At 46.3% G+C, this 23446-nt stretch overlaps 1 protein-coding gene across 8 annotated transcripts in view; it reads left to right on the top strand.

Moving 5' to 3' along the window:
• RERE (arginine-glutamic acid dipeptide repeats) overlaps nt 1-23446 on the top strand; it is a 324868-nt gene that overhangs the window by 129955 nt on the left and 171467 nt on the right. For all 8 annotated transcript variants that reach the window (XM_044281824.1, XM_044281821.1, XM_044281819.1 and 5 more), the window contains exon 2: nt 9678-10129. In XM_044281824.1, coding sequence (XP_044137759.1) covers nt 9823-10129 — 307 coding nt within the window. In that variant the 5' untranslated portion in view covers nt 9678-9822. The remainder of the gene's footprint in view (nt 1-9677; nt 10130-23446) is intronic.

The raw sequence follows: 23446 nt of genomic DNA, 5'->3' as shown, positions 1-23446 counted from the left end.
CCTCACATGGATCTAGGTTGTCGGGGCCCTCCTGTGGCCAGTCATTGGTAATGGGTGAGGCTTTGGTTTCCTTGGGGTATTTTCTTCTGCTGACACCTTAGGACGTGGTTCCTTTGTGTGAGTAGAGTAATCTGGGGGGGGGGGGAATCTTGATTTGTAAACGGGAGCGGATCATTTCCATAATTGCATGCACTGTAATTGTACCTTCATGCCCCCCCCCTCCCCGTCGCCTGGCCTGCCTGACAGCAGCCTTTAGTGTTTGCTGGGATCATCTCCAGTGGCTTCCTTCTATAGCGTGTCGTTAAACTGGTTTCCAGTGTATTTATTGTAACCTTCAGTTTATAGGGAAACTCATTACAGATTAGAATTGCAAAGGCACTGGAGGCATTCACTCATGAAATGTCTTCAGCCTGTCATGTCAGCTTCATTAGTTAACCCTTGCTGTGTAGCCCGGTACACGTAGCCCAGCTCGGCTTGATATTGCCTTTACATTGTAATAATTTTAAGCAGTCCTATGTAAAATGAGCTACATTTGCTCTATGATCAATATAAATGTGACGTGTTGTATGTATGTGGAAGCAATATATGGTTTGTTTGGTTGTGTCTGCCGTCTATCTACGACCTATTTGTTGCATACTTGGGACATGTAACATTTTTCAGCGGATTTCACCCCATGCGTTGCAAAGGGCAAAATCCAAGCTTCATGTGCCTTAAAGGGGTTTCCCAAAATATTTAAACTAATGACCTATGCACTCAATGACCTTCCTCTCAAAAATGGTGCAGTTTTTCAGTGCATCTTTCTAGGGGAGACCACAGTGCTGTACGGAAAAGTAGGCACTCTCAACGGAAAGTCCGGCATGATCAGCCTGTGAGCAGCAAGGAGGCAACTAAAGCACTTTACTGTTCCTAGTGGTGCACACAGCCTGTAATCTCCGAGGTGACGTCGTCTATGCCTTCAGTGCAGCATTACCGCTCGTTGTTATAGCACCCGCGGGCGTCAGTAGCAGAGGTTGTCATTACCGTCCTGTTAAATGTGTGCAAACTATCCCCCCCCCTTCATCCTCGAACGTTTAGCCGTCATGTGTCATATTGTGTAAAAGGACGCACTGAACCGGTTCAGTTGGTGGAAGCAGTTTGTTCAACCAATAAAAACACCATATAAAAAGTCATCCATCAGCCCACAGTCTCATAAGGGAACTTGGTTCTCCTAAGTTTACACTGGCAGAGGCTGGTGTCATTGTCCCCTATGTGGGTGTTGTTTACCCACTCTTTGCCTGATTGCCCCACGTACCTGGCACGGAGAGAGCTAGTATTTTTCATATAATAATACTTTGTGTATTATTATAGAGAAGGGAAAGTGCCATGTTGTTTGCCATCAACAAGGCTTGTAATCTACATGAATATATCCAAACCTATTACATACACATGTACACAGATCGCACGCAAATGCAGGTTTTTATGTACTGAGTGGGGAACACAGGTTGGTTATATATATATTACCCCCCCCCCCCCCCCCATTGTAATACAGGCCTTTCTAAAAGCGGTACAAAAGCTAGAATCACCCCACCGGCCATGTGCAAAGTAGTCTGCGAAGGCACGGAACGGAACCCCAGAAAGCATTCCGTAGTGGTCCGTTCTGTGCTTCCGTTCCGCACTGTTCTGGATTTGTGGACCCATTGAAATGAATGGGTTCGCATCTGTGATGCAGAATGACAACGGAACGGTGCCCGTGTATTTCGGATCCGCAATACGGGTGCGGGGCACCAACGGCCGTGTGAACGAGCCCTAAAGAGGTTTAAGAATCAAGATCCATGTTCCCACTCGCAACAATTTTTTTTAGTTATTTATTTATCTTAGCTCTATTGCATCTAAAAAGAATAATTAGGCATCCAGTCTAGATTAAAGATCTCCTACAGTTTTGTGTCTTCAGCTCCTTTGCCGATAGTGGTCTCTCCATGATTATGTACTACAAACCAATCCTCCGTAGTCTACTCCTGTAGTCACCCTTGCATTAGTAGCATAGTATATGCTAGCTGATCTCTTGTATGTTAGTATGAAGTGGAGAACACGTGGATGGCAGTATTCAGACCACACCGAGGACTGTTTGTAGTCTGTTACCATGGAGACACGTAGGCCTCCATGGAAGCTGTAGGAACAGAATGCTTGGCCGGTTTTAAATCAAGACCACTTAGAAAGTTGCTTGGTGTTACACTTACACTAGGCGCATTGGGACAATTACAAAGTAGAATGCAACAGCGGAGAAAGCCTTTAGAGTTCTGCTGAGTCTGATACTGCTAGATGGTCAGCAGCTGACAGTATGTTGAGCAGAAAACATTTAAGGGATGGAAAGACTTTGCATTTGGCGCACATACTGTATCAATGAGGCTTTATTTAAGCATTTAGTAGCACTGACACTCTTACATGACCCCCCAGCTAAGGCTACTTTCGCATTAGCGTTTTTACTGGATCCGGTAGGGCTCAGCAAAAACGCTTCCGTTACTGATGGTACAGCTATCTGCATCCGTTATGAACTGATCCATCTTGGCTATGTTACAGATAATACAAACGGATCTGTCATGAACTCCATTGAAAGTAAATGGGGGACGGATCCGTTTTCTATTGTGGCGGAGAAAGCATCCCAGGACTGAAAGCAAACGGCAGCATGCTGTGGTTTGTTCTCCGGTATGAGAACAGAACAGAATGCATTTTGGTGCGTTTTGTCCCCATTGATGATGAATGGGGACAAAACTGAAGTTTTTTTTCCGGTATTGAGACCCTATGACTGATCTCAATACCGGAAAATAGTAACGCTTGTGTGAAAGTAGCCTAAGGCTTAATAGAGCGGCAGGCGCACCGCAGACTGGCGTTTTAGAGCACAGAGCTCCTTTCATCTTCCAGTGGGTGAGCAGAAGAATGGTCCTGTCTGTCTGTGTGTGTTTTTTATAAAGAACTTGGGATACATGACCAACACAGATCTTGTTAAAAGATGGATCTGTCCTGGCCAGCTGAAACGAGAAAAATGAGCTTCCCTTCCACACACTTTGGTGTTTCTGAATATTTTATCTTGTGGCTCATAGGTTTCTTGCAAGATATTTGTCTTTCTGCCTCCCTGTGCCTTGTGCTTTCATGATATCTGGGCATGCTTGTCGGCGGGAGCCCATCCATTCTTTAGCTGGGTATTAATGTACAGAGTGGATGTGTTGGGGGGGGGTACTGTTGCTCTGCTAATGAGCTCCAGGTGTGTAGAGCGAGTGGCAGAAGAGAGAAGTAATGGCAGGGTATTCCGCCCAGTTGGTCGCCTCCCGCTGGCTTTTCTTTGGGCATGTGGAGTCTGCACTAGGGTATGAGATGCCATGCTGCAAGAGGATTTTATTTAAAACCTGCCCAATTAAGTTAAGTTAAAAAAAAAAAAACTCTTCAGTACGTTAGGTCTCTTGTTTTTTGGGATGTGATTCGGCCCCCACCCATGAGCTCCTGCCATGCTCTGTAATTTCTGTCTAATTTGGGACAGCTCCCGTATACTGCTGTAAAGAAGCCAGGGCTTGTGCAGCCCTCTGATGCTTTTTAGAAGGTCTGTGTGCTTAGATTTAGCTTTACTGCGGTTTCTGGATCCAAGTGGTAAATCCATGATGGCAAGGAGCACGCATATTTTGGAAGCTGTGAAAATTGACACTTAAGTCGGACTTCATAGTACCGCGTTTACCCAGCAGCAGCAGAAGGACCTGACATGTGGCAATAGAAATACTGTACTGTCAGTGCCCGGTGGGTCTGCTGCTGTTTACCCAATTGGGGGAGAGTTATCAAACTTGGAAAGTTCTGCAGTTGCCCATTAAAAATATTCTAATATAATAGTACTTGGACTATGTTGAGGAAAACATTCTTGCATCTTGGACATGTGTGTTCAGATCATGCCATAACTGCGTCAAGGATATACACCTTCATCCTTTTTACTACTGAGGCCCAATTTGGGGTTCTGGACATCTTTCTTCTGGCTTTCTCCCAACCCCCAGTTCCACTTGTTTCTCATGAGTAATCTGTTCCTTTCCTCATTCGGCTTTCGCCCACTTTCTCTCATGATGTCTTTCCTTATCACGTCTCCCGTCTTATGTTGCAGCCCTCTCCTGTCTAGTTCCGTTTGCCAGATCTTCTTTTGCTCTGATGGACATTGTAGGTGGTATTTTTCCGTAAGTACAGGTGACGCTGCCATAGACATGTAGGTTGCAGAATGGGTTGGTTTCTAGCCTGCATGGTGTAACCATACAGGACTGTATGGCATCGGCGGTGCCCTGTGCCAATCACAGCTCCTCATTGTGCATAGAGAGCTCTTTAATTCTGAGCCGCAGCCTGATTTATATTCTCCTCGTTCACGCAGGCTTTAATATGAAGGTGCAGGACATTAGCTGTCACCCAGGGAAAGATTCTTGACCCACAAACCAAGAAGCTGTTCTCAGTGACTCAATGAAATGAATGTGTGGCCAGGCTCCAGAATAAATGCATTAACTGTACTGTACAGATGCTGGAGAGGTTTTCAGGCGTTGGACGGGTGCTTAGCAGCAGCTGATGACCGCTGATTTCTCAGGCTATTCTTCTAAAATATTTAAAGCGACCCTCTGGTTCAAGAACAAAAACCCACATTAACTGGGGAACGATCAGAACACTTACCTGGTGACCTCATTTTCATCTGATCAGCTGTAGATCCGACCTTTCCCAGGCACTTCTTCTGCCATCCAAGATGTCCACACCACTTTTGAGACCACCTCATGCATACTGTACATTTGGAAGGCCACCCTCAGATTGGCCATCTCAGTACTGCCCAATCCAAGAGCAGGAAGTATATTGGACTACAAAGTGTTGGTGAACATCATTAAAAAATATCTGCTCCATATGTCTGAATTGGACGGTTTCCTCCTTGAATTTTAGTGGTTTCTCCATGCCCAGTGCCAGATCAGGCCTGAGACGATACCTGGACAACCCCTTTAATTGGACTTTCCAGAAGATCTAGAATCGAGAAGCGCTGTTTTCTAATAACTGTACCTTTTACTCAAGTAAATTGCATGACAGTACCCCTGAGTCATGATACACCAGTCACCAGCAGCCTCCAGCTATTCTGAAACTACAACTCCCAGAATCCTCCTTTCACTTCTGTAGGAATTTAGAAGAACAGCCGAGTAAAGTGTTCATGCTGGGAGTTGACCCCCCTGTCATACACTTAGTGCATATTAGAGACATGGTAAGTGCACGTACCACAGGTCGTGTATCTCCGCTCTAGATCACTCCTAACCCAACCTTATCTGGTTTGAGGGCCACATTGTCGGACTGTACAACTCCCAAGGGCCACAATAAAACTTAAAGGGGTGTTCAATCAGCAATATTATGGCATATTGAAAGTGCATTCTCTAAATGTCTGACAGGTGATGAATTCCAATCCATCAGGAGAACACTGGAACAGACACTATCTGACGGCCATGTTTTTCAGAACTATTGGGGCTCACGTATTTATGTCTGCTTTCTGATAGTTGGGGCTACATGTGGACCCCGGGCCGCAGGTTGTGCACCCCTGCCCTAGATCACAGTGGAAAAACCTACTGATTGGTCCCCCTATAGTTATTTTGAGTGAATTTTTTATTTTTTTTTACCCTTTATTTATCATATGAATATTTGAGTTTGAAATATCAAGAACCCTTCCATGCCATGCTCCGATATAAACTACATACAGAATTCCTGGCAGCCCGCGACCGTTCATTCGATTTCATTTTGAACCTTTTTATTATCTGATCACTTTTGGAATTTGTGTTTTATCATTTTGGGTAATTTGCACTCCCAATTACTATATGGGGCCCACAAGATCCGCTGCTTTTTCCTGTGGTATCACAGATGCCAAGCAGATTTGAGGTTTTCTTGTAAGCTCTGCAGCAGCGTCCGGCGATCCCAATTATCCTGCTGCTAGGCAGATGCACTGAAGGAGCTCCTGGGCGCAGTCGAGCAGCTCTGTGTTAATCAGTTCCATTAGATGAGGAGGGCAGGACGGCGGGCACTGGATGGGTTCCTGTACGCTTGATTTGTTTATGCTCGGTGCCTGCTGTACAATGATGGTGTCACAAGGTGCCAGGTAGTGCTGAGCGCTCGCAGCATGGCTCCTCTGAAACAAGTCTCCACGCTATGTTCTGTCGCCTGACATTTCCAATACACGCTGCTTCTCGTTTACCGCATTTTAAGGACAGGGTAATATTTAAATGCCCAATTTTTGTGTTGTGGCTGCGCACAATGGGACCAGGCGAGCGTTGTCATTAGCCCTCACAGCATGGCCGGCTCAGACGCAATATCCTTCCCATGTTTTATATTCCATCTCGTCTTTGTCACCCGTCTCGTAGTTGGCCTGATGTATTCTCTGCTGATCGCTCCACTATCCAGCTGCTTTCAGTTTTACATATCTGTTTCTCCCTGTGGTGTCTAAATTGGAGGTGCAGGGAAAAGCTTAGCACCGCGTCTCGCCTGGAAAATATCTCCTAATGCCTCTTGTGGCCATCGATTTAACCCACCGCTTCTGGATTGCTTTGCCGTCTTCCCTGTCAGTTTTTGATGTCCTAACACCCTGCTCTTGATAAAATGTCGGGGGCTGCGGAGGGAGAGTTCTTGATGTGCAGCCTGATCCGTATCTGGAACATTTTATACCGAGACGCTGTGCAGATGGAGGGAGAAATCCCTAAGCCAAGCGTCTCTTTTGGAAACACGCCTGCCTGGGACAGCAGAACCTAATACAGGCTCATTCAGGGATTTGCTGTGATGTCCTATGTCATCGTGTCTTCATGACCTCATCTGTGGCTCGATCCCTGCTAAGATACTACCTCCACCCCTTGTTTGTTCTCTTCTTTGTTCGGTGGAGGCGTCACCATAATTGTCAGATTATCGCTTAGTACTTTTACAGGACATCTTCTTTTGTATGCATCTGGGACATTACTATAGATCTGCATGCAGTGGACTGTTTCTGGACACCACTTATCATTTGCTTCTCCTCTGTAGGCGTTACGCCAGACTAAAGCTGGTCGTACATGTGATACGTTGGCCTTGATACATAGGAATAGGTCTCATTCCTTAGGAGTATCCTATCTTTCCCGTGATATTTCATTGCCACTGCTCCACAACACAGGAGGATACTCGCTAATGGTTCTCTCTCCAGATCAGGCCATTAACTATAATTGTTAAATCTGCCCCCTGTAGGCAAGCTTTAGAACGGGTCACGTTGAAGCACAATGACACGACTGCTCTAGGTTGCTTTATAAATGGATTTCAATGTCTCATTCTGTATATTGTTGCGCCCCTCTCTCCAAATAGCTTCTAATTTGGGAATGAATAAGTCATACCCATAGGCTTGAACCAAGGACACGAGGAAGGTGGGGGGGGGGGGGGGGTCGGCTCTTGCATCTTGTTTACCGTTTCCTTTTTGCGGCTGAAGGCAGGAGTGGTGATAAATGGTCCCACACGCGGTACAGATGACAACTGTTAGTGATTTTTATCTCCAGGCCCCCCCCCCCTCCCATGAGGACAATGGAAAGGAATATGAGGCGGAGGCGCTTCTCAGTGTTCAGGCTCCGTTAGCTGACATTGTGGAAGAACAAAGTGTTCAGGGACTGGTGGAGATATGAATCTGAAAGCAATAAAGGATTAATTCACACAGCATTTCCTCTAGGATCACGGAGGTTTAATCCTAATAAGGTGCTTAATACCAGATCCCGTCTTTGCTCCGCGCCTGTGGCCCCCCCCCCCCCCCCCTCATGGCAGTCCCTGGAGCTGTGTCGTCAGTGTGTGGGGTATTACGCCATAAATGGATGTATTGTTTGGGGTGTCACTCTTTCTGATCCGCTCATCATTGTGAAAACATATGCTGAGATTGGAAAAAAGGAGAGGGGGGGGGGGGGGGAGCTGAAATGTGATCTGCTTGAGGAAGTCCATGATCCGGTGGACTCATTGCTGGATGCTGTCAGCTTATGGAGCTGGTACATCCTTCCCCCATTCCCTCCCCCCCTTAAAGAAGAAAAAAAAAAAAACATTGGAGAAGACTTCTAAGATTCCCAGAAAAGATAAGTCAGGCCTGTGGGTCTGTTTAGCTTCATTGACTTTCAACAGGAAGGCCGGAGAGGAAGCTGGGTTTTGTATTAGAAGTGAATAAATCAGCGCAAATGTTTGGCTTATGATTCATCGGCAGGAAAGAGCCGGTAGATGGCCGATGACCCACGGAGTTTACATTACAATAAAAATCCCATCACCTTGAAATTGTCTTCTATTTCCATTGGCCTCAGTTGGACGGTTATGGTTTGGCTCAGTCACACTGACCTGGAAATTGACATTTTCACCGTAGACAGTTTTTATTATGCTGTGTATTCTTGGAAAACGAATACGAGAATAGCCCTCGACGTGTAGCGGAGCAGACACTGGGCTCTCTGTATTGTAATAGGCAGAGCTGGTGACGTCATCCAACTGGTTTTGTATATAGTATACCTTCAGTAGGGAGCAGGGGAAGGTGCTGCCAGTCAAAAAAGGATTGGGCATGTTGAAATCCTACAACCTGATCCTACCGTCAGTGGACTGTTGGGACAGCCCCATACACACTAGCTGGTTGGCCGCTCCCACTGTTGTGTATGGCCAGCCCTAAGTATGCAAGACAAAATGCGCAGTGTATGCCACGTAAAAACAAAAACGTGTTATGCGAAAACAACTTCCCACTGTTTTTAATGCGAAATACACACCATAGTTCACACATTATGCATTTTTATGCTGCTGTTTTCAAAAAAGTACTTATAGAAATGACATGTCATTGCGTTGAAGTGTTTTAGAAGCTGATTTTATTTTTATTTTTTTATTCATTTTAATTTTTTTTATTTCTTCCAATCCGGTTGTTTGCTATTTGGCAGATATTTTGCAGGCCTTTAAGCAAGCTGAAAATGCAGCTAAAAAATAAATTAAAAAAATACACCTAAAAAGCTCTTGTATTTAGCCGCCCCCTCCATTCCCCTACGCAACCCCCACCCCTGCATGAAGTCTGAGCCAGAACTGCCCAGCTTCGTACAGTGGGCAGAGCTTGTAAATACAATGCCACTCCCATTCACTTCGGTGGGAGCAGCCTGCAGTAACCATCTTCATCCACTAGACAGTGACTGGCGCTGTGCAGTTCTGGCATCAGAGCTACTCTGAAATCGCTGGGGGGGGAGGGGTGTTAACTGTCATATATTGATGGCTTATCCTGAGGATAGACTGTCAATGTTAAAATGATGCTGTGTGAACGTACCCTTACCTTTTTTGTTGGCTTGCGTGCCATTGGTTAGACTTGGGGTTATTTACCCGGCTTTCCCAGACTCTGAGCAGGGTATGCAATGACCTATCCCTGCTCCCGTAACTAGATAACCGGGGTATAATATTTGATGTCACTCAACTTCCTCGATCCTGGAAATAGGCTGACAAAAGCAGGCAGTGTTTTTATTCAAGTATTGTCTGTTTTCTATTGTATGTTATAATAGAATTTTCTATCGCTCTGCAGTCAAGGCTATTGATGCGGATATGATCATTGATGTGATATTATGTAGCACTTGCATCCTTGAATGATTGTTTTTATAGTGGATAACTGTTTGTGAAGGGGTTGATCCCTGTGTAATTATTTCTCCTTTTCATCTTCCTTTGCACAGAGCTTTTTGAAGCGCTGGGGTTGTTGGAGTGGTCCAATTTTTCCTGGAACTGCGTGATAAATTCAGAAGACTGAAGCCCAGGCTCACTGTCTACCTTTCACGGAGGCCCAGCCGTGAGAGGACAGAAGAAGGCACGTGGCGAATCATGACGGCCGACAAAGAGAAAGATAAAGACAAGGATCGGGATCGGGAGAGAGAAAAGAGGGATAAAACCCGCGATGGGGAGAACTCGCGACCACGGCGCAGCTGCACTCTGGAAGGCGGTGCCAAAAACTATGCCGAGAGTGACCACAGTGAGGACGAGGATAATGAGAACAGTGGCACGACTGCGGAGGAGGCTGCCAAGAAAAACAAGAAAAAGCTGCCAAAGAAGAAGTCTCGCTATGAGAGGGCCACCAATGGGGAGATTACATCTTTCGTCACAGAGGACGATGTGATATACAAACCAGGAGGTAAGACACTTCCATAATATGTAATTTGGGCTCTCCTGAGACGCCAGCAATAAAGTTGTTTGTTTCGTCTTCGTAATGAGAATGCCACCTTTAGGAATATGATAGCATTAGCGTATCCTTGTAAAACATAATTGCCCGGTTTGTAATGATGGCTGGGTTAGAGACGCACTAAGTGTTCCATGTAAGTGTGCAGGCAAACAGTGATCTTGGGTTTAGTAAGGCCCTGTTCACATCATGTTTTCAGCCTCATTGCCCTGGAAAAGCTGCCGATGTGTACCTTCTATGGTAGACTGCATTCAAAGGGGTTTTCCTACCATCAAAGCTCATCACCTATACACAAACTATAGGTGGCAAGGTGGCTCAGTGGTTAGCACTGGTGCCTTGCAGTGCTGGGGTCTTAGGTGGAATCTAACCAAGGACAACATTTGCATATGAGTTTGTATGTTCTCCCTGTATAGCCACCTGTGTGGAGATACTTGTGCCTGCATAAACCCCTTATTGTGCTGATCAGCAGGGGTCCTGCGGTCCCATCACCACAGGTAACGCATTCCCTGCCTGTTTAGGCTTTCTCAGAAATGCAGTTTTTACATTAACGCGGTTCCCCACCACCATCCTGGGGACGTTTTATACACAATTATAGCGTGGCTGGACCAGCGGTGGTAATCATACTTGCCCTATTTCTTCTGGGGCATTCTGCTGGCTTTGCAAGTCCCGGTTTTTCCTGTTTCAACATCTGGTTTGATGTGGGTCTTTACCCAGTGATGTCACCCACGCGTTACCTGATGCAGTGAAATAACACATGAGTGAAACGCCGCATCTAACCAAATGTTCACATGGGGGAGACCAAGGACCTGCGGAACCTGCAGGACAGTGATGGAGTAGGACCCAGCGGTGGGTGCCAGCTAGGTATAAATTGCACCACGGGTCTGGCCACTTTGGGGGTCTGTATGAAAGTTCTTCCGGGGTGAACAACCCCTAAACTGAAATAATATTGATGGCTGCACACCATTATACATACAAACAATAGAGCTAAGAAATGGGGGTCATGCTAAATAAAAGTGGTACAATACAGACTATAAATGAGTTAATGGAAGCTCTTAGTGCACATATTTGCTCAAACATGTGTCGGGCCCATCTACCAGGCGTCAAGGTGGCTTCCGCAGATGGGTCCCTAACACTAATATACCGCCTCTCTTTCAGGATAGGCCATTAATATCAGATCAGTGGGGGTCTGAAACTGGGACCCCGTCTGATCAGCTGTTAGAGGCCGGTGCTTCGTGAGCTCTGCAGCCTCTTCCTGGTCCATGTGATGTCACCGCACAATGGTCACATGGCCTAGTTGAAGCTCTGCCCCATTGAAGTGAATGGGGCCGAGCTGCAATACCAGACACTGCCACTGTACTATGTGTGCCACTGTGCTTGGTGAGCTTCTGTGAGTCGGCTGAGCGCTCCAGTGTCTGCGGTGGCTCCCTGCAGCAGCTAATTGGTGGGGTTGCCAGGACTTGGACCCCCACTAACCTCTCCTGAGAATAGGTCATCATTATAATTTCCTGGATAACCCCTTTAACGCAGTGTTGTGCTGTTCCTCTGGTTGGATATTGGAGCCTGTGAGCTAAAAGTATTGTGATGATAAAGACGGCCTGCCATCTTCTAGCCATACAACAAGGTGCATGCACTCACTGGCTGGTGTCAGGGCTGCCTGGAAATAGTGTGATAAATAATCCGTATTGATACAAGCAAACTTCTGGTATTTGCACTAGGCTAATAGAAAACTCAGGGCGATTACATTATTAATGTGGATGCGGTGGTTGTGTTGTGTGAGGCCACTCCTTAGTCATCATGCCGTTCCCATCAATATACCAACAAAAGCTTTCAAATGTGCACAATGCACATCATCTGTCTGGACGTGTGAGCTGGATAATCATCTAAGGGTCCATTCACACGTCCGTAAGTGTTTTGTGGATCCGCAAAACATGGACACTGGCAATGTGCATTCTGCAATTTGCGGACCGCACATCACCGGCACTATAATAGAAAATTCCTAATCTTGTCCACAATTACAGACCAGAATAGGACATGTTCAGTTTTTTTGTGGATGCGGAAGTGCAGATCCGCAAATTCCGGCCCCGTTGGAAAAAAAAATGGGTCTGCACCCATTCCCCAAAATTGCGGAACGGATGCGGACCCATTTTGCGGATGTGTGAATGGACCCTAAGGATGTATTCACACGGCCAGCATACAGCCTTTTTTCCCTTCCCCCACGACAGCACCAGAGAGAGAGGATTGCCCCCAGGGACAGGAAACCTGCAGAATAATAAGGTGGAGCCTCTCTCCCACCTCAGTGGTTTTCTGTCCCTGGAGCGGGAGACCTGCAGTTTTCTTTTCAGGTACCGCTTGAAGTCCCAGAAATGTCCTGGAGGGCTATGTGGTAATACCTGCTAGGGTCTATCTCCCATAGGTTGGGCTGCCAGGACCCTAGGAGTTGGGCAAGGGGTCCAGGCCCTCTGTCTGGTTCTTGCAGCAGGTGCATGGGCCCCTCCAGTGGAGTAATGCCACGTGACGTTTGGAGCCCAGATCCATCAGTAAGAGGAAGCAGCCCCAGGGGGTATTGCATTCCACCGCATGCAGCCCGGATCCATGGAGGGAACATGTATTCCGGTGCGCTGCTCAGACGAGGAAGAAGGAGCCTAGATCATGCAGCCCCCATGGGTGTGAAAGAAGGCACTCCTTATAATGATTGTACTTGGGTCATACAGAAAACATTTTGTGTTATGTGGGTGGTATGAATCTGGTTGGCGGCCTCTTGGCTTTGGGGCCTGGTTGGCGGTCTTCAGGCCTTCCTAGTTGAATGTCTGTTATGTTGTTTTTTTCTGATTACTGATGCCTGTATGGCTAAACGTCTTTGCATATATGCCTGCTTGGTTGAATGTCTTGCATTATACCTGCTTTGTTAAACACCTGATCAACTGAACGCCTGTTGCGTCTGTCTAGTCAGCTGAATGCTGGTAGCATCTTTTTGCCTGGTCGGCTGTACGCCTTTGGTCGTCTGAACGGCTGTTGCATCTTTGCCCCGTGGGATGAACACCTGTTGAGTCTTACTTGGTTGGCTTGCACCTACAGCGTCTGACTGGTCTGCTGAACACCTGTAGCAGTTATGCCTGGTCGCCTAACGCCTGTAGAGTCTATGCCTTGTCGACTGAATGCCTGTGAGACTGTGCCTGTTTGGCTGACTCTCTTGAGCCTGTGCCTGTCTGGTTGGTTGCCTTTGTGCCGGTCTAGCTGGCTGCTTTGAGCCTGTGCCTGTCTGGAGGGCTGCCTTTTTTTTTTTTGTTTCAATCTTTTTTATTGGTGTTTTCAAAGTAATCCACAATACAATAAAATTGCATTACAATAAGCTTTCCATCAGTCGAGTCATTGAAACAACTAACTGTATAAACATAACAGTTGTCAGAAAATAAAGCAAAAGTACGTTAGACAGCGTCCACGATTGGTGTCAACAATCTCCATTTAGTGATTGGTTCATCACAAAAAGCCTTATACAATTGTGTCCACATCTCTATTTATGGAGCAACCACCTCCTCCAATTACTGTAATCAAACTACCTGCTCATTAACTAATGGTAATGGCCATGATACTTTAAAACTCCTTTGCTGGAGAAGAAACCAGGTGTATTAGTGATCCTATGTGCATCTGTGTAACTACCACTTGTTAAGGTGACATCGCCCCCCCTGTATAGCTAATACAAACCCCCACTCTCAATTCTTGACACAATAACCAGAAGCGATCCACAACTCCCATCGTTTCAAAAACTTTTGAAAGGATCCATTACCTAAGGCTATGATTCTTTCATAAGCAAATGTAGTGTTGATAGTTGATACCAAATCTGTCAACCTAGGTAATTCCTGGGACTTCCATTTTTGCAGTATCATTAGTTTCGCTAAAACACATATTACTGCTACCAATTTCCTGTTCACCCCTGGGAGATCTGACACCCCAACTAAAAGCAGGGCAAGTTGTGGTGTCCACGTTAGCTGTCCTTGGAGCAGCTTATTCATCAGTTCTTCACATTCTTTCCAGTATTTTAAAATCAAAGGGCACTCCCAAAGAATGTGAAGAAGTGTGCCCTTTCTTCCGCATCCCCTCCAACACTCATCCGACACTCCCACATACATATGCCGTAATCTTTCAGGGGTGTAGTACCAGTGTAGTATAGTTTTTAGAGCCGATTCTACATGGCTAGAACAGTGCAAGTGTGAGTGGATCAATTTGATCGTTCTCTGCCAATCAATATCCGCTATAGTGATGTTCAGCGAGCTCTCCCATTTACGCATAGGATGAGACTTCCTAAACTGTGTTGGCTGGAGTAATGATTCATACAACATTTTGAGTCCTTTGGAGTTCCCCGAAAGGTATAGCATCCCCACCTGCTTACATCTCACATTCGACGGGGTCAATGATTGTATCAAGTGCCGGATTTGTAAATACTTAAAGAAATCCGACTTGGGTATCAGCATTTGGTCCTGCAAGGCTTGGAAAGATTTCATCGTCCCACTGTCGAATAGCCATTCGATATTGCTTCCGGACTCTATATTCCATTCTGACATATCGGCATGTGGAAGCAATGCTCTGATAAGAGAGAATGGAATTGAGGAGATCTTTGTCATGTATCCCTCTTCATTGGCGCTATTGAACTGTCTCCAAGCCGTCACTGAGGCTAGAATGACTGGGTTTAGGTTTTTAGGAACCTGGATATCCCAGAAAGGTAGATGCACTAAATCTGACAGGGTAAAGGGTGCTGCTTGTGCTTGCTCTACTTGAACCCAGGGAATTTCGATTTTCCCTCTGTGCCAGCTCCTAAGCATGGACACCAACGTGGCAATATAATAACGTTCCATATCTGGGACCGCCAGACCTCCCATTGCTCGGGGTCTCTGAATTATGCTACTCGCTATCCTCGGCTTCCTATTGTTCCAGATATATTTGGAAAGTACTTGTTGCACTTTTCTAAAGAACTTTTTGGGCAGCAAAATTGGGATCGTGCGGTATAGATACAAGAAGCGGGGAAGTATGAACATTTTAAATGCTGCAATCCTCCCTAACCATGAGGTTTCATGCTTATGGAACTCTACCAGATCCTTGCCTACCTTTGCCAATAGTGATTCATAGTTAAGATCATATAGTTTCGACATTGATGCAGACATGCTAGTGCCTAGATATTGGATACTATCTGTGCACCAATCAAAATCCCACTGTTCCTTGAAGGATTGAGTCAGAGAGTCCCGGACGTGTATCGGCATAGCTTGTGTTTTAGAGGAATTGAGGTGGTAATACGAAAGATTGCCATATACTTCTATTTGGTTCATAACCGCTGCTAGTGATTTCTCTGGGCTTGATAGTGACAGTAATACATCATCAGCGTAAAGCGAAATTACATGCTCTTGCCCTCCAATTTTTACCCCTGAGATTAATGGGTCTAGTCTAATTGCTTGAGCCAGTGGTTCCATAGCTATAATGAAAATTAGAGGGGATAATGGACAGCCCTGTCTAGTACCATTTGTCAGCTCGAACGTTTTTGACAGGGCTCCATTGACATATACACTAGCTGTGGGGTCACTATAGAGGGCCATAATTGCTGACAGGATAGGGCCACTAAACCCCATAACCGATAGCACCGAGAAGGCAAAGGACCATCTAATTCGGTCAAATGCCTTCTCGGCATCCAATGCCAGCACCAACAGAGGGGTTTTCTGTTGTTTGACTTGATGGAGTATACCCAGCATCCTCCTGGTGTTAAAGTAGGACTGGCGAGTCGGAACAAAACCCGTCTGGTCCTTATGAACTATATATGGGAGTATGTTAGCTATCCTAAGGGCCAGGAGCTTGGCATAAATTTTAACGTCTTGGTTTAATAAAGATATAGGTCCGAAATTTTGCGGTCTATCCGCAGTTTTACCTGGCTTAGGTAAAGTAATGATAATTGCTTGTAAATTTTCCCTAGGGAAGTTCCCCGAGGCTAGGGCGTGTTGACAAAAATCTTTCAAGAAGGGGCTCAGTATATGCACAAACTTTTTGTAATAATGGCTTGCAAAGCCATCTGGGCCAGGAGCTTTATCTTGAGGCAAGGACGTAACAACTTTCACAATCTCCTCCTCCGTTATTGGAGCATTCAGGACATGGAGTTGAGTATCAGTTAAGGTGGGTAGATTTAGGGAATCCAGATATCTGCTCACCATATCCTCCAAATTTGGAGAGACAGGTATGGAGTTTTCCAGGTTGTACAGATCATGATAGTACGATTGAAAGCCTTCTGCTATGTCCTGTGGAGAGTATAATTTGGCTTGTGTTTTGGGATGTAGAAGGTAATGTATCCTGCTTTTTGTCCTCCTTGCCTTCAGGCTAGCTGCCAGAAGTTTCCCCGCCTTATTCCCCTGAGAATAGTATCGTACCTTAGTTTTCCTAAGACCCTTCTCATAGGAGTCTAACATATGGTTTCGTAAATCTTGTCTGACTTGCTTTAGTGCCTCTGCATTGGGGGGTGACGGGTCATTTTTGTTCCTATCCTCCAGTATTTTCAATTTTGCGAGCAATTGTGACATTTTCTCCTCTAATTTCCGTTTTCTCACTGCTCCTTGTTGTATGAATGACCCTCTAATACACGCCTTGTGAGCGTTCCACAACACCACTGGGTCAGTGGTATCCAGCTTGTTAAGAAGGAAGAATTCTTTCAAGTCTGATTCAATGCGCTGACCATGCTGTGGACAAGACAATAGAATAGGATTGCTCCTCCAAAGATATTTTGGGAAGTAGTTGTCCTCCTCTGATAACTTCAGTGTGATGGCAGCATGGTCAGACCATTTAATCTGTCCTATCTCCGCCTCCCTAACTTTAGATAATGTCATCCTATCCACCCAGAACATATCTATACGAGAATACACATTATGTACCCCTGAATGGAACGTAAACTCTTTATCTGTCGGATGCTTAATCCGCCAAACATCAAACAACTCCGCCTTCCAAATAGCACCGCTCAGAGTTTGAACCGATCTGTGAGAAGAGGATGTCGAATCCATTTCAGGGTCTATAGTCAGATTGAAGTCTCCAAATATTAGTAATTGTCCCTTTCTTTTCTTGTTGACTATGTTCAACACCTTTCTCACAAATCTAGTCTGGCCCTTGTTAGGTGCATATATCGATACCAGAGTGAAGGGGGAGTTGTTCAAGGTACATACCAGCATTACATATCGTCCTGCTGGGTCACTTATCTGTTCTAGCAACGTGAATGCCACGCTGTTTTTGATAGCTATCAGCACTCCCCTCGCTTTAGAGTTAGCATGTGCTTGGAAGATATGGGGAAATTGGACATTCTGTAATCTGTGGGCGTCTTTCTCTATCAAGTGGGTTTCTTGCAATCCTAATACATCACAATTAAGGGATCTGACTTCCCTCCACAGATGCGATCTGCGCATTGGGCTATTCAGACCATTAACATTAATACTCGCAAAGGATATTACCATAATAAAGCAGCTTAAAACGTAAGGTATGAAAGTCGCACAGTAAAATGTAAAGAAGGTGCAAGACGCCTCCCAGCCAGCGCGCCTGCAACCATAGCACGAAGAAGGTGGAGCATATTAAAGGCATAGGTTTACCATCAATCATGGACGTATCTTCCCTTAGCATTGCTGAAAAAAAAGAATAATAATAACATATAACCAGTAACATAACCTATAGGTACATCCGTGAGAACCAACAGGCTCCCCTAGAACCTAAATAACTCGGGGTATCAAAGTCCCGTCTGAAGCCTCGGTATTAGCCTGTACGGCGAATCACCACTCCGGTCAGTAGCACTGAAGGTTAAAACACCCTCCGGTGAATCTCTTTCAACTGACAGTGTCCCAATCTTTCCGGATTCTTTCGGGATTTCTCCGGCGTTGTTCTGCCTGTAGATCAATAGGAACGTCCCAGCTCTGCAGAACTTTCTTCCCTTCCTCTACCGTCTTGATAACAAAAAGTTCTCCCATATGCAAGATTAGAAGGCGCACTGGGAACCCCCATCTGTACTGGATCTTGGCTTTTTGTAAGGCAGACGTAATGGGTATCAGGGCCCTTCTTTGCCTAAGCGTGGTGGCCGATAGATCAGCATATAGAGAGATTTTGTGATACGGTGCAGGCAGACCACCATTTTTCCTGGCGGAAGACATCAGCTGCTCCTTCACTGTGTAAAAATGGACTCTGGCTAGAACATCCCTTGGCACAGATTCATCCATATGTCTGGGACGCGGGACGCTGTGCGCCCGATCAATCTCTAAGTCCCCCTCCTTACAGTGAGGCAGAACGCATTTGATCAGCTCTTTAACATATAGAGGAATATCTTTAGCCACCACGCTCTCTGGGATGCCCCTCAGCTTTATGTTATTGCGCCTGCTACGATCCTCCAGATCCGCCATTTTGTTTCTTAAAGCTTCCACCTCAGCCTCCAAGGCATAATGAGCTTCTATAAGGTCGTTATGGGAGCCTGCAAACTCCCCAAATTTGCGTTCCAGATGATCCGTTCTGGCCCCTAGCTCCTCCACCTCTTTCCTCATAGGAGCCACTATCAAACGCATGTCATGCAGCAAGGAACGTCTCTGTATCAGAAGCATATCCCTCATGGCAGTATCTGTCAGGGCTACGTTAGCGACTGGCAGTGCTAAGAATTCTGCCTCTCCCGCAGCCTGCAAGTCCCCACCACATCCCAAAGTACCTGCGTTGTCAGTTCCTGTATCAGGAGAGCCTTTCAGAGGGGTGGTGTGCGGGGAATCCGCTGCCTCCGTTGTCGCGTCTTCTCTATGCGATCGGCTTACTGCTGCTGTGCCACAGGCCCCTTCTTGCCCGGTGTGTGGATCCCGGATTCCGGGTGCAGGTCTCTGGGACTGCGATGTAGGCAGGTCCTCCCCAAATTCTGGGTGGGTAGCCGATGGAGCGTCTTCCTCTCTGTCGCTGTCCGCGGCGCTCTCTTCTCCGGCGCCATCTTGGAACCTTCCCGCCTCCCGGGTGAAGTAAAACTTCGTCAGTTGCGGGTTTTTCTGCCCTTTCTTCCGTCTCCCGGTCATGCTCAGGGACTGATCGGTACCTTGCCTGTTCGGTTTTGGTGTGTTCACCATGGGTATCGTCGCTATTCTAGTCGCTTAATGCAATGCTAGCTCCGGAGCTACAGCACACTACATCCGCGCGCCTCGGCAGCCAGACCACGCCCCGAGGGCTGCCTTTTTGAGCCTGTGCCTTTCTGGCTGGCTGCCTTTGAGCTTGTACCTGTCTGGCTGCAGGTGAAGCTGTGGCTGGCTGCCTTTGAGTTTGTGCCTGTCTGGCGGGCTGCCTTTGAGCCTGTACCTGTTTGGCTGGCTAACTCGTGACTGTCTGGCTGACTGCCTTGGAATCTGTGCCTGGTAGGCAGGCTGCATTTTAGTATTTGCCTGGTTGGCCTCATGTACCTAGGGAGCTGATTGCTTCTGTGTTTATGCTGGGATGACTGCTCTTGCTGTCTGTTTCTACTCCTGGGTTTATCTAGTGCGGTTGTGTTGATCGTTGGACAGCTCCACATGGCTGATGGCTTCTGCGGCCTTGTCTGCATGGGGGACAGCTCCTGGTGGCCGTGTCTGCATGGCTGGTGTCTTCTGTTGCCATGTCTAAATAGTTGACCGCTCATGCAGCAGTGTCTGGGTGAATGTACTTGGCTCTGAGTGGGTGTCTATGTGACTAGCGGTGCCTGAGGTGCTGCCATGTCCTTGTGGCAGTCTATCTTGGTGGCTATGTATGCAGGGTGAATTAGTTCTGTGGCTGTTTGGTTGTCAAATTGTAGTTTAATAGTCTACAATAGGCATAGCACGCCAACAAAGCCCTCCAATGCTCTTGATGAGGCGTGAGAAGATAGGCTGGACCATATTGCTTGAATAGCCTACAGTATGAATGGCGTAGCAACAAAGCCCTATATGGCTCCTTTTGAGGAGTAATAAGATGGACTAGAACATTTAGTCTGGATGGCGTACAGGAGGTATGGCTCTCCAGCAAACTCTATAAGTACTTGCCGCCAATCTAGAATTCCAAAGCTGAAGGATCCAGTCTGCTCTTTGGACCTCTAGTGGCAGGCCCCTGAGCTCTTCCAGGGGATGGATTCCATGGTAGTTTTCCATCATGGATGCCAGATTGCGAGGAAAATTGGAGATTTGAAGTCTAAAGTTCTTCTGGTAAATTTAACACAGGGCCTCCAGTGGATCTTGGATCAAAGCATCTGTCTCAATATATTCTGCACCAAAGGAATCGGTGTTCAGCTATCCTCTTTAGGCTACTTTCACACTAGCGTTCGATCGGATCCGTTCTGAACGGATCCGATCATATTAATGCAGACGGAGGCTCCGTTCAGTACGGATCCGTCTGCATTAATAACTTAGAAAAAATTCTAAGTGTGAAAGTAGCCTGAGCGGATCCGTTCAGACTTTCAATGTAAAGTCAATGGGGGACGGATCCGCTTGAAGATTGAGCCATATGGTGACATCTTCAAGCGGATCCGTTCCCATTGACTTACATTGTAAGTCTGAACGGATCCGCACGGCCAGGCGGACAGCTGAACGCTGCAAGCAGCGTTCAGCTGTCCGCCTGTCCGTGCGGAGGCGAGCGGAGCGGAGGCTGAACGCCGCCAGACTGATGCAGTCTGAGCGGATCCGCTCCATTCAGACTGCATCAGGGCTGGACGGAGGCGTTCGGGTCCGCTCGTGAGCTCCTTCAAACGGAGCTCACGAACGGACCTATGAACGCTAGTGTGAAAGTAGCCTTAGTTGGTCATTCCTTGTCAAAAGAAATACTTCTCTAAGATGTTGTGTTAAAATCTGTTATGAATATTTTGATAAACACCTGATGAGAAACCCATATGAGATTTCTTTTATAAGATTATTCTAGATTTAAATATAATGTCCAGTATTAAAATTTCCTAGGATGTTATTGATCCGACCCTTTTTCTTTAAGGTCGGACCTCTAGTTAGCTTTTAGATTCCCTATGCGTCAATCTGGGTATTCTTAGCTTTAATTACCCAGGGATCAAAAGGAATAAGTTGCCACTGTCTGGATATTAGGAGATGCCTTATACGTTACCTAGAGGTAACTAACCTTTTTCTGGCATGAATAAGGGTAAGGCGGCCTCGTAGAGTTCACTGGCCAGATAGCTTAGGTCATTTTTTTTTTTCTCTGGCTTACATCTATTCTTGAAACATTTCTACTTGCGCAGTCTAGCTCTTGGGCGGAAAGGGCTAATGTTTGTATTGTGCAAACCTGTAAGTCCGCCACGTGGTCTTCTCCTTCTACCTTACCGTCGGCTCCAGCTAAATTCTGCCTCTGTTCTTCTGTCGGTAATAAGTTCTGCAAGTGGTCCCCCCACCCGTAAGGAAGGGTATTCTTCTCTGTGAATCCTCTTTGTGGTGCTGTTGTGGGGGAAGGCAAAAATGATGATTACACTTACTGGTAATCGGGTTTTCCAGACCCCACGACAGGACCCTTCCTTATATATAATATATAATGGATATTCCTGTCCCTGGGGGTGGATCCTCTCTCTCTGTGGTGCTGTCATGGGGCTGGAAGTGTAATCATCGATTACCGGTAAGTGTAATCATCATTTTCTGAGCCGTTGTAGCCCATTATATATATATATATATATATATATATATATATATATATATATATATATATATATATATATTTTTTTTTTTTTTTGGACAGCCATCAGAAAATAAAACACGTCCTGTTTTGTCCGTTTTCACGGTTGTTTGCTATTTGGCAGATATTTTGCAGACCTTTTTAAAGGGGTTGCTCCTATACAGCGACCCGTCCCTTTGAAATGAATGGGACGGCTTGGGTGTAATTGCATCTGCAGCGGTGAGCAGGTGTAACGGCTAGAAGGTAAACGGTGAAGGGGAGGCAGCGCTGGCACGGCACGCACCTTCTCTTCAAACAGCTGATCGGCGGGGCTGCCGGGTGTCGGACCCCAGCCGATCTGATATTGAAGACCTATCCTGAGGATAGGTCATCAATAAATATAACTTCGACAACCCCTTTAAGCAAGCTGAAAAAAAAAATACACCTAAAAAGCTCCTGAATTTAGCCGCCCCCTGCAGGAAGTCAGCGCCAGAATTGCACAGCTTTTTACAGTGGACAGGGCTTGTAACTGCAGTAACCAGCTCCGTCCACTAGACAATGAATGGCGCTGTGTAGTGCTGGCATCAGAACTACTCTAAAATCGCCGATGGGTAGGGGGGTGTTGGGACATGTCCTGTTTTGTCAATTTTCACAGACAGTCCTCATACACAGTGCAAGGGTGCCCCCTGGAGATCAGTGTATGTCCTAATGTCCCCTGGAGATCAGTGTATGTCCCATGCAAATAAGCCTTTAGGAGCAACGGGGGCGTTACCATTACACCTAGAGGCTCAGCGCTCTCTGCAATTTGATTGACACAGCCAGGCATTGTAATGTTTACACTGCCTTCTCAATCAGAGTAGAGAGAGCGCAGCAGTGGAAGAGAGAGCAGAGTCTCCATGTAACGGCACCGCCCCCCGTTGCTCCTAAACATCACTTTTCTCAGTAATGCGGGCACATATGAACATGGGACCAACACAGATGCCTTCAGCTGCCGAGCGCACATGTAACAGGTCAGCCAGTGTCATAGGGACAAATCCGCTGACAGATGCCCTTTTAAACCAGAGGAATGAGGCCTCTGCACATAAGAGCTTACAATCTATGTTCTATAATTTGCGGAACAGCCACACGGATGAAGTCCGCATATTTTTTTGTTCCATAGGAATGAATAGTTCCGTGTGCAATCCACAAAAAATGCGGATTGGATGTGGACCCAGAATATGGTCTCGTTTTATGAGCCTTTAAGAAGAGAGTAGAGCGTTCTGACCTTCTGAACCCCCAGTAGGATTACTCCTCACATGTAAGGATGTCTTCCCTATGTCCTCCATTTAAATTTTGCCTGGGTTCCTGAAGCCCCATTTTTCCTACACATTAGACCCTTGTAGCGCTCCGCGTCCCCATAGCGCTCCTTGTGATTTTACACGCTGAGCTTATTTTCCAATGTGATATCCCCGCTTGGTCGGGATCTTTCTTACGAGCAGATAAATATTTGCTGTGGGCTGAACGGATCCTAAAAAGCCATTTCAGGCGCAGCGTTTTCTGCTGAACACCAGTTAGCAGCGTTGCGAACAAAAGCTCCAAATGCTGAAGCAGCTTGTGCCGGAGAGAAAATAAATGGCTGTCTGCGCCATCATGTGTCATTACCTAGCCTGCACTTCCCGG

The sequence above is a fragment of the Bufo gargarizans genome, chromosome 2 (assembly GCF_014858855.1).
Source record: "Bufo gargarizans isolate SCDJY-AF-19 chromosome 2, ASM1485885v1, whole genome shotgun sequence".
NCBI lineage: Eukaryota > Metazoa > Chordata > Amphibia > Anura > Bufonidae > Bufo > Bufo gargarizans.
Note: the sequence above shows the minus strand (reverse complement) of the source record. Positions and strands in the feature narration are given on the sequence as shown.